Source organism: Lepidochelys olivacea (genome assembly GCF_965140295.1).
Source record: "Lepidochelys olivacea isolate rLepOli2 genome assembly, chromosome: 1".
In the NCBI taxonomy this organism is placed as follows: Eukaryota; Metazoa; Chordata; order Testudines; family Cheloniidae; genus Lepidochelys; species Lepidochelys olivacea.
In genome coordinates, this window is record NC_140411.1 from 110385760 (window position 1) to 110397248 (window position 11489).

At 44.1% G+C, this 11489-nt stretch overlaps 1 protein-coding gene across 4 annotated transcripts in view; it reads left to right on the forward strand.

The window, feature by feature from the left end:
- NAXD (NAD(P)HX dehydratase) overlaps positions 1-11489 on the forward strand; it is a 73203-nt gene extending 61714 nt beyond the window's left edge. For 2 of the 4 annotated variants that reach the window (XM_084616093.1, XM_084616094.1), the window contains 2 exons: positions 1223-1299; positions 11080-11206. In XM_084616093.1, the coding sequence (XP_084472219.1) occupies positions 1223-1262 (40 nt within the window). In that variant the 3' untranslated portion in view covers positions 1263-1299; positions 11080-11206. Of the gene's footprint in view, positions 1-1222; positions 1300-11079 lie in introns of all 4 variants that reach the window. The other 2 variants (XM_084616091.1, XM_084616092.1) reach the window with 1 other exon arrangement.

Here is an 11489-nt window from a genome sequence, read left to right on the forward strand (position 1 = left end):
GCTATTAAGAAACACAATCTGAATTTGGGGCACTGGGATAGATCACCCTGACAAACGTCGTGTTGTAGAGTAGACAATAGCCATTGTAATAGTTCTGGTTTTGATGAAGCCAAACTGTCTCTTGATTCTGAGAATGGCTCAAGATCACAAGGCAGAAAAGGAATGCAAACCTGAATGGACTTCCAAGAATATTTATTTACCAGAACATGTGTTTTTTAAAATGAATTTCATAGGCAGAATATATATCAGATGTAATATTAAATAAATGGCAGTTGCTGTACAGCAGTGAAATCTCAATAATATACAAATATATATAATTTTATTATCTCTCTCTGTGGTGTATTGATGAATTGTGTTGGTTCAGTCAGGTTATTCTACAACTGTAATTTGTCATTTAAATTATAAATGTATAAATTGTAAAATATTAACGGACTAACTGAAGAATCAACTAAACCAATTACAGGTACTTAAACATTTAATTTGGCTACGTCAAAATCTCAGAAGTAATTTGGGTTCACAATAAAACATTTTAAAATAAAAGGTCATTGCCAGCTGTTTTAAGAATACATAATAATTCCTATCAGATCAGACTAGTGGTCCATATAGTTCTATATCCTTTCTGTAGCCAGTGGCGCTGCTGCAAAGGAAATCACAAAAAATCCTGCACAATTATGGAATAACTTTCCCTCTCTTTCCATGACCTTAGGAACGGGAGATGGTCTCATTAGCCATATAACTATGTAATTCTTTTCTGAAACTTGCTCTACTTTTGGCCTCAATGGTGTATTGTGCCAGTCAGTTCCACAGGTTGTGCACTATGTTAAAGAATTTCCTTTTGTAGGTTTTAAATACATTGCCTTTTTAAATTTAATTGCATGTTCCCTAGTTTTTATATTGAGAGAGAGTAAATAGGATCATCCCATTTACTTGCTGTATACTAAATGTTATTTTATATACTTTTTATGATGTGTCTTGCCTAAAGAGTCTCAGTCTTTTTAATTTCTCCTTGTAGCAGTTTCTGTATGCTTAGAGACATTTTCATCACCCCCCCTTTAAACCCCTTCTGTTTTCACTATATCTGTTTTGAGATAAGATGACCAGGACTGAACACAGTATTTTGGGTTAGGGCATACCACTGACTCTGAGTATTATAAAATTATCAGTTATTTTTCTTTTACATTCTTTATACATCTTAATATTGTTTGCTATTTTTGACCACCAGTGTGCATGGAAGATGTTTTTCAGTGAACTATCCACAGTGATGACCAGTTATTTGTTCCCATTATCATTTTCATCTAGGTGGGTTTTTTTATTCTAATTTTAATAATCATTTCTACTTATTCTCCTGAAGTAAGGATCATGGGTCTGTAAATCCTACCATCACCATTAGTGCCTTTTTCTTTTTTAATAGTTAGAATATTAGTTGCTCATAGCCTTCAAGTATAGTAACTGATATTAATGATTGCATATTTTTAGAAGCAGCTCAGCCATTTTACTCTGTTTCTTGAGAACTCTTAGTTCTTTGAGTATATGTCTCTATGGGTGCTCCTCTGTAGGATGCGTGCGTGCCCGTCCGTGCACTCTTGACCGGAGAATACAAAATAGCGTCCAAGGGTCCACACCAGTAAAGAGCAGTGCCTCATGTCTCCCTACTAGGCCATATGAGGAGGCGTGTGCCCACCACTACTCAGCTCCTTCTTAACTGCCTGCTGTTCAAGTCAGAGCGATTTGGTGTCAGCTCTTTTCAGCTTCCTCCCTTTTCCCTGTGAAATCTTTACTTATTTTATTTCATTATTTTATTGGTTGTGCTCTGCGGGTGGGGAGGCGGAGGGAGTAGTTTGACCCCTTAGAAGTTGAAGTTAGTGTCTAGATCCTCTTGGTTATGCCTAAAATCCTGGGTTTAAACCCTATCAGACCTGCCAAAGGTCTTTTCCCTATAGCAACTGACATTCCAGTTGCCTGAGGTGCTTGGATGAATCCCACATTCCTTTGAAGTGCACGGTGTTAGGCAAAAAGATTCTTTTCCCCAAGAATCAGGCAAGCACAGACAATACTGAAGGGGCTTTATTCATGGTATCGGGAAGACTGGCAAGCAGCTTCAAAGACATGGTGCCATAGTGGCCAGTTATATACATTCTCTTATCAATTCATTTGCATTTATCTGTACATACAGAGACAGACATTGTTACAAGTCGAGAGAACCCCAAACAAAGATAAAACTAAGAAGTACGTATGTATAGAGGTCATCCTATTGCATCAAGCATCCATGGCTACCTTGTGGGGGAAAGAGGCAGGGTGGGGAAGTAGGGATTAGTGCTTACAGATATCTGGCGGGCTCTGAAGGGAGGGTTAGCATTTTTCTAAGAGCTGAGTTACTGGGCGGGCATTGACCATATAAGCTTATCAGTTGTTTACAGTTGTCCATGTCCTTGCTACTGAATGCTTATTGAAACATTCGTGCTTGTTCTGCGGTTTTTGTCTTAGCTGTTAGCTACATTTTAACTCTTTCCTGACAATGGTCTACTTGGAGTTCAAAGTCAAGTCCAAGAAAGACAGGGAGACTATGCTGAACTCCTCCTAGCTCCAGATTTGTCTTTTCCCTGCCCTGCCCCAGTACATCAGCCTCAACATCTCAGGCAACTCCAGTGTCTGCTGGAACCTTGTCAGCAGCCCTCGACACCAAGACCTTCAGGAAAAAGAAGCATATTTTTCCCAAGCAGGGAAACAAAGAAGGGGATGTGTCACCCCAAAAGACTGATCAGGAGACCTCGCATCCCTCAAAGGATGCCACTGAGGCACCAGTACTGCATAAAAAATTCCACATGGACAAGCCCTCTACTCTCAGGCCGCTATCTTCATTGGTACCATCTGACACCTCAGCATCGCAACACACACAGACCTACCCCACATGCTCAGGTACCATCATCTTACCATAACTCCGAGGTCCAAGAAGATCCAGGGAACTTTTCATTCACCAGCTACTTCCTGATATCCACTCTGGTACTGACCCCAGCTTTTGCCATTGACTATCATAGCCCTCCATCGCGTTCCAGATTCCTGTCCACACAGCACCTCGTAGTTCCAGATGAACTGGAGTCCCTCATTTCAAAGAGGTCTACCACAGTCCCCTCCCCAATACAGCCCTGGTGCCTGCGAGCCAATTCTCCCTTGAGCTTCCAGTCTTTTGGTATTGGCAACAATACGTGAGGCCTGCCCCCCACTTAGTTCTGGGGATGATACTATGAACTGTGAGATTTTTGGTACAGGACTCCACTTCTATACCATACCATCATGCTTCTATGAGCCCATTTAATGAAGAGGGTCTCCCAGAACTGACCAAACCTCCTATGTCTTGGGACTATGACTGTTTGGTGACACTGCCCCCAAGACTCCCCCTCCACACTGTGCCTGCTAGAAGCACAGAGCCACCTTGAAGAACAGTTCTTCAGGATGTCATGCAAAAAGAAACTTCAACTCCCAGCAATACCGTATCACCCTCCGGTACTGATGAACCAATCTCCAATACCACACACTTTGTCAGTATTAGATGGTACACAGGAGAAGCAAGAATCACAGACTGAAGAGGCCTCTCTTCCTCAACTAGCTGGTCCTCATTCTCCAGAGGAGGCAACTATGCCACTGCCATCATCATATGTTGATGACTTCAGGGCCTTCTAGGACCTCATGAAGTGCCTGGCAAATTCCCTACTGATCCCCATGGAAGAAGGCCAGGAGTCCCAGCACTCTTTGAGTATTTTAACATCAATCCCAAGGGAAAGATTACTTTTCCAATTAATGAGGCACTATTAACTCTCACTCACACTCTGTGGCAAACACCTGCCACAGTTCTACCCACCTGTAAGTGGACAGATAAAAAAATATTATATTTCACCTAAGGAAATGGAGCATCTTTTTCCCATCCTTTCCCTCAGGGTGGACATAGCCAGCAAAGGGAACAGTCAGACTTGCCTTAGACCTTCTCCTCTGGATAAGGAGTCCAAACACTGGACTTACGAGGCAGGAAGTACTACTCATCATTGGCTCTTCTATTTCAGATTGCCAACTATCAGGCCTTGATGATGGAAATAGGATTTCAACAACTACTCAAAATTCACACACTTTATTGAACACCTGCCACAAGACCAGAGAGACCAAATTCTGTCCCTCATTTCTGAAGGCCAGTTAGTTGTCTGCAGGCTGCTCTAGATGCTGATGACACGGCCTCTAAATCCATGACCATGACTGTGATTGTGAGAAGAACATCTTGGTTTCAGTCTTCTCGCCTCATGAGAAAGGAGCAGAACACCATAGACGGCCTTCCCTGTGCAGGGCACAAGCTTTTCATTGAGCACCTGGACGACTCTTTCCACACCCTGAGGACTCCAGGGCAACACTCTGGTCTCTGGGAACATAAATATGTTTTAGCAGATCTCAAACCATTCAGCAATCCAGGCTGTTTCAATACCATCATGCCTTCTCCAAACCGTGGAGCCCTTCAGGAGAAGGCCGAAACCCCAAAAGAGAAGTCCACCTGCTTCTACAACTATCCAGTCTGCACCTCCCTCTAAGAGGCCGTTTTAATAACCTCGGTTGAGGGCATCGAGCAGCCTCCTCCACCACATTCTATGTGGTGCAATCATTCCATCCAGCCTAGCTTTTGAAACTGCCTGCCCCAATTTCTACTTTCCTGGGAACACATCACCTCAGAAAATAGATTTTGTAGGTCATCAAAGTGGGTTACACCATACACTTCCACTGAACCCCCTCGTCTTTTCTCATGAGGAGCCCCTACAACAGGAGGTACAGTCTCTTATTATTGGGGGCGATAGAACTGGTACCACTCGAGTTTGTCAGAAAAGGCTTCTATTCCAGCTATTTCCTAGTCCTCAAGAAGCACAGAATGTGGAGATCAATCCTCAACTTCAGGAATTTGAACAACTACATCCTTGCACAGCATTTTGGAACGGTGACTCTAGCCACCATTATTCCATTCCTAGATCTGGAAGATTGGTTTGTTGCCCTTGACCTACAAGATGTCTGCTTTGTTTGCTATCCACCATTCCCACAAGTGTTTTCTACACTTTGTAATAGGATAATATCATTACCAATATTGAGCCCTCCCCTTCGAGTTCTCCATGGCCTTAAGGGTCTTTACAAAGATCCTCTTAGCCATAGCAGCTTGCCTTTGTCACTGGAGCATTGCAGTATTCCTATACGTGGACAACTGGCTGATCAGAGGCCAGTCAGACCTACAGCTTCAGTAGGCAACCTCCAAAGCACCACCTATTCCAACCTCTGGGCCTTTTCATCAGTTACAAGAAATCTATTCTAACTGCAATCCAATCCCCCCCCCACCACCACCAAAAAAAACCCAACATTATAAAGGCGCTACCCTGGACTCCCTATCAGCCAGAGCCTACCTATCCAAATACAGGTTTTCCACACTATCCAGTCTAAGCTTGATGGTACGGTGCAGTCCACAAACATCTGTAAGGACTTGCCTGCAACTCTTGAAACACGTGTCAGCCTCCACATTTGTAGAACCTCATGCAAGTCTGCATCTCGCATGTTTTCAAACATGGTTAAGATCAGTGTATACTCCAAGCAGACACAGCCTTTGCAAAGTGTCACATTATCGCAGAAGATTCTAGACTCCCTGACATAGGAAGAACCCTTGGAAGGTTTCCATGGGAACTCCCTTCTCTCAGCTTCCACCAACACAGATTCTGACAACAGACACTTCTCTATTGGAACAGGCATCCCATCTTCAAGGGGTTACCATGCAGGGCGAACTATATCCAGGGCTACGCCCCATATCAACATCCTGGAGTTAAGAGCAGTATGGTATGCTTGCCTGCTCTCTTATACAGGGCTATTCCATCAGGGTAATTCTGAGCAGCAGGGCAGCGATGTATTACATCAATTGACAGGGTGGAGCAAGATCCCAGTCTTTCTACGCAGAGGCGCTAAGGTTGTGGAATTAGTGCATCTCACATCAGATAGAAATCTCAGCAGTCTCTCTACCAGGCTTCCGTACTGCAATTGCAGACGCTTCTGGCAGGACCATGAATGGGAACTCAAAGACATTGTCTTCCGCAGCATCTTCCAGACTTTGGATGTCTCAGCAGTGTTTTTGCCACTTTGGACAATGCAAAATGTCACCTTCTCTTCTCCAAGAGGGGCTTAAGGCTGCAATTCATTGGGAGAGGCTCTGATGACACCGTGGCACCTTACTTTGCTGTACGCCTAACCCATCTCCACCTCTGATCCTCAAGACTTTATTCAAACTGTGTCAGCAAAGAGTGAGGCTCATCCTCATAGCACTGGCCTGGCCAAGACAAGTGTGATACTCAAACCTACTTCACCTCCCAGTTGCAACTCCTCTCTGACTCCTTCAGGAAGGATCTCCTGTTACAGAATTTAGGGACCCACTTCCATCCCAGCCCCTCTTCTCTGCATCAGACAACTTGGCTCCTGTTATCAAGCATGGAACTAACCTGTTCTACTGCAGTTCAAACAGTCCTCCTATCCAGTAAGAGACCTCTAGTGCCCAAAAGAACTTACCTTCAGAAGTGGAAATATTTTTATTCCTGGTGCTCTCTTCCATCTCAGAGTCCTGCTTTTTACGATCACGGATTGTCTCTTACACTTAAAGACGCAAAGGCTATCAGTAAGCTCAATTAAAGTGCCTTTGGCCAGCATTACAGCCTCCCACTCACCCATCCATGGCTTCAGTCTTTGCCCATCCTACCTCAGCCAGATTCCTCTAGGGTCTTCACAACCTTTTTCCTCCGGCCCTTCAGTGGGACCTCAGCCTGGTTCTTAATGCCCTGAGGAAGCCTCCTTTTGAACCAGTGGCTACTTGCTCTCTCCTCTCCCTCCCCCTTAAGACGTCATTTGTCATAGCTGTCATATCAACCAAATGAATGGGAGAATTCTGCATTCTTATGGCTGACCCACTATATGCCATCTTATATGGAGACAAAGTCACACTGTATCCCCATCCTCATTTCCTCCTGAAGATTTCTTTGGAATATCCCATTAGTCGAGAGATTTGCCTACCAGTCTTCTACCCAAACCACATGCCTCCAGAGAGAAGACCAGCTTTCACACACTGGATGTCAGAAGGGTCTGTGCCTTCTACCTTGATAGGACTAAGACCTTTCAGATCTCTGAGGTTCTCTCTTCATCCTCTCTCCAAATTATAACCTTTGTGTGGAGATAAGTCATTTCTATCTAAATGGGTTTCAGGCTGCATCTTAAACTCTTATGAATCTGCAGGTATGCAGCCCCCTCAGAGAGCGACAACACATTCCACGAGGCCCACTACACATCTCTAGCTCTTCTGAAAGAAATTTCCACAGCAGAAATCTGTAGCTCTGCTGCTAGACCATCCATACCTTTGCAAAGCATTATGCCAACTCACCTGCTTCCAGGGATGATACTACCTTTGGCAGTCTTCCAAGCGGTCCTGGACTTGGCTCCTCAGCACTCCTTTCTTCAATTAGATACTGCTTGAGAGTCCCCTACAGTGGAGCATACACAGGGACATACACTGAAAGGAGGAGGAGCGGTTACTTACCTCACACTAACTTGAGTTCTTCAGGATATTTTGTCCCTATAGGTGCTCCACTTCCCGCCCTTTTTCCCATCTGCTGTGGAGTCTTCAGCTTTGCAGTCGAAAAGGAAACGAATGGCGGTGGGTCCACACCTCCTTAAATGCCCTTGTAAGGAAGCATGAGGCACTGCTCTGCACAGGTGCAGGCCTGTGGACGTTATTGGGTATTCTCTGGTCAAGAGCACGTGGGTGCATGCACATCCTATAGTGGAGTACCCATAGAGTCAAAACATCTCATAGAACTCATGTTACTGTAAGGTAAGTAACCTTTCCTTGGCTAATCCTTCTGACTGGTTACTTTTTAATCCATTTGTTCCAATATCTTAATCATCATCACTCACTGAAAAGAGTAGATCTTGATTAGGTATCTCCCCAATATCATCCTTGGTGACTTCTTTGCATCAATTTAATTTCTCTGCAATGTCCTTATCTTAATTGTTCCCTTTATTTCCTCTAGTCCAGCAAACGTACTAGTTGTCTCACAGGCTTTCTGCTTGTGATATTATTATTTAAAGAATGACTTTTTTGTTTCTGCATCTTTGACTGTTTGCTCTTCAGATTTCCGTTTTACTTCTCAATTTCAGTCTTACATTTTGTCAGCCGTAACTTGTTTGGCTTCACTTTTTTTAAAAAAAAAACCTGGTAGTTTAAAAAATAACTTTGATTTCTTGCTGACATTCAGGTGTGAAATTAGTTCTTATATTAGTGTTCCGTGGATGCTATCCAGTATGCACACAGAGGTCAGTGTAGTCTGTAGTTATGCTTTCACTGTATCAGTGAACAAAGACTTGCTACAGAACTAGCAGCAGAATAGTCAGACACTTTATAAATGCTGAAATTTGACAAGTCTAGAGAGAAACAGACCAGTTCATTTGCTGAAAATTAGTTGCACCAAAGGGGTCTGCACATCTATTTGAAATTTTTTAGGGGTCCACAAATTGAACACCACTGCTCTAGGCAGTCCACTCAAAACCTCCTTTTCTCCGTATGTGCCAGGGAAAGGAGGAGCTTATAGCTTTAGTGCCTCATCTTCCTGAGTCTTGCCTCCTGGGGTGTCCTTCAGGTGGCCCAGCTCAGAACATCTCTCTTCCCTACCTTCCCCCTGTGGGCCAGGGAAAAGGACTCAGGTTTAATGGCTCATGTCGCTGGGCCTCAGCCCCTATAATGTTCTAGGGGCAGCTCAGCTGGCCAACCCATGCTTATGGCTCTCTCTGCTCCCTGGCTAGTTTAGGCTAACCAAACTAGTTTAAAGCAAAGGAGGACTTGTGGCACCTTAGAGACTAACATTTATTTGAGCATAAGCTTTTGTGAGCTACAGCTCACTTCATTGGATGCATTCAGTGGAAAATACAGTGGGGAGATTTATATACATAGAGAACATGACACAATGGATGTTACTATACACACTGTAATGAGAGTGATCACTTAAGGTGAGCTGTTACCAGCAGGAGAGCGGGGTGTGGGGGGGTGTGGGGACCTTTTGTAGTGATTTTCAAGGTGGGCCATTTCCAGCAGTTGACAAGAACGTCTGAAGAACAGTGGGGGGAGGGGAATAAACATGGGGAAATAGTTTTACTTTGGGAGCGAATGGGTCATTACACAGTCTTTATTCAAGCCTAAATTAATTGTATCCCGTTTACTCCTTTTCTTTTTGCGAATACAGACTAACATGGCTGCTACTCTGAAACCGAACTGGTTTAGGTGCTCACTGGTGCTGGCTGAGAAGCGCTGGGAGGGAGGAGACTGGTGCTATGCCATTGTGGCCCCTCTCCCCTTTTACGGCACCTGGGGTCTTGGTGCTGTGAGGGCTCTTGCCTCTTGCGCCACCACTGACCACTCCCAAATGGCGGGGGACAGCAGAATTGGGAGTGATGGCTTCTCCCTTGCTGCCTCAGGCCTGGATGGTAACACCAACGTAGTTGTCCAAGGGCGCTCTCTTGTTGGAGAGTCCAAACGTGCCAGACGCAATGGAGCCCTTCCCAGGCCGGAGTCAATAGCACCAAGCGAAGAGCAGGTATTTCCAAGTGGCCCAGCACAGGTCATATTCTGCCAGTGTTTCTGTGTTGGGGATCACACCTGGTCAGTTTTCTTCTGCTGCTTTCTTGGTACCAGATAGGGAGAGCGGTGTCAAGAGTCCCTTGCAGGAGTGGTCGTCTTTGGCACCAGGGATGACTGTCGGGGCTGGGAATACCAAGAAGTCCAAGGAACGTCCTTCCTTGGCACCAGAGAAGCAGAACAGCATTGCATCTGTCTAAGAGAAGCTGGTATGCTTCTTACTGAGCCCAAAGTACTTGGTGCCAAGTTGGCCTGGCTTGGCTCTGAGGAAGGATGAAGTACCACCTCCATGAGGAAGAGCTTAAGCCTGGTGTCCCTGTGTTTCTTAGTGCAGGGCCTGAAACCTTTACAGATCCTGCACGTGGGCCTCCCCCACCGACTTGAGGCAGCTGCAATGGGGGTCACTAACCAGCATCAGCTTATCGCATGACACACACAGCTTAAACCCCAGGCACTGAGGCATGTCCCAGTGCTGTGGAGGGGCTAACCACACTAAGCCTGGTCCACCAGTTTAACTAACTTACTGACAAACTACCTGGAACGCAACCACTACGAATAACTATGTACAGGTGCTAGAACAAAGTCCACGGCGCAAGGTGCTTGCGGGGAATGCCAGGATGAACTGAAGTTCCAATGACTGTCCTGGGTGGAAAGAAGGAGTTGAGGGGGTGGCAGGCCCCTTTATTCCAGTGGTATGAGCACATGACTCCAAGGGGTACCAGAACTAACCTGACAGATGCCACTGAGGGAAAAACTTTCTGGTGGCTCTGCTCGGGGTGAGCACTCACCTATTTTGGAATGGACATGAGCAAACGCTTGAAGAAGAAGGGGAGAATAGGTAGTAACAAATATAAAGCCCTCCCTCCCCCCACAGGAAAAAGAAACTCAGTACACAGATACAAGATAGGAATGGACTTAAGCACTCACCCATTACACTAAAACAAGCCTGTTTTTATCTTGTCCTTCTGTCCTAATATTACTTTTCATATAATTGGAGTACTATATCACTGGGGAAGGGGGGTATTTGAGGGGAGAAACATTCACAATGGGATTTCTAGCCTGATGAGGGTCTGTAATATGGAAATGTAAGAACTAGCATAAGGTGGTAAATAAGGATAAATGTGCTTCACTCTAACACTGAGAAACTCTTATAACTGTAGAAAATGTAAGCATCGAGAAGGTAAATGGAAGCACTGAAGAATCTCTGATTTGTTACTAATTCTTTCATGCATATAAATTATGTTAATGCTAAATTCAGTAACAAGACAGCAGTGTATTCCAGATTGATTTAATTTTTACTGCAACCCTCCATCTTCATAAGCCACTACCTTCTGGGATTGTGCAAGGTTCTCCTGTGTAAGAGTGTTTAAAGAAAATTAACGTACGTTTTTTCCTTTTTCCTTTAGTCAAAATCCTTTTCTAGTGGCTGCATTTGGAGCTTGTTCTCTTACAAGGCAATGTAACAACCAAGCCTTTCAAAAATGTGGACGTTCAATGACTACATCTGATATGATTTCAGAAGTTGGAACAGCTTTTAACAAACTTTTTGAAACCTGAAGCCAAAGCACCAGAGTGGAAGGAAACGAAGAACAATGACTACAACAGTAATTACATTTACAGTAGAATATACATAAGTAATGCACCCTTTCAAGTGCTGTAGCAGCATTGGTATGCTAGGTAGATTTTTTTTTTTTAAATAGAAAAAATGATTAATGTAGATAGTTTTTTAAGAGTTTGGAATACAAAAAATGTTTTGGCTGAAATATGCTGTAGTTGCAGATCTGTTATATAATATAATAAAACTAAAGTGAAAGTA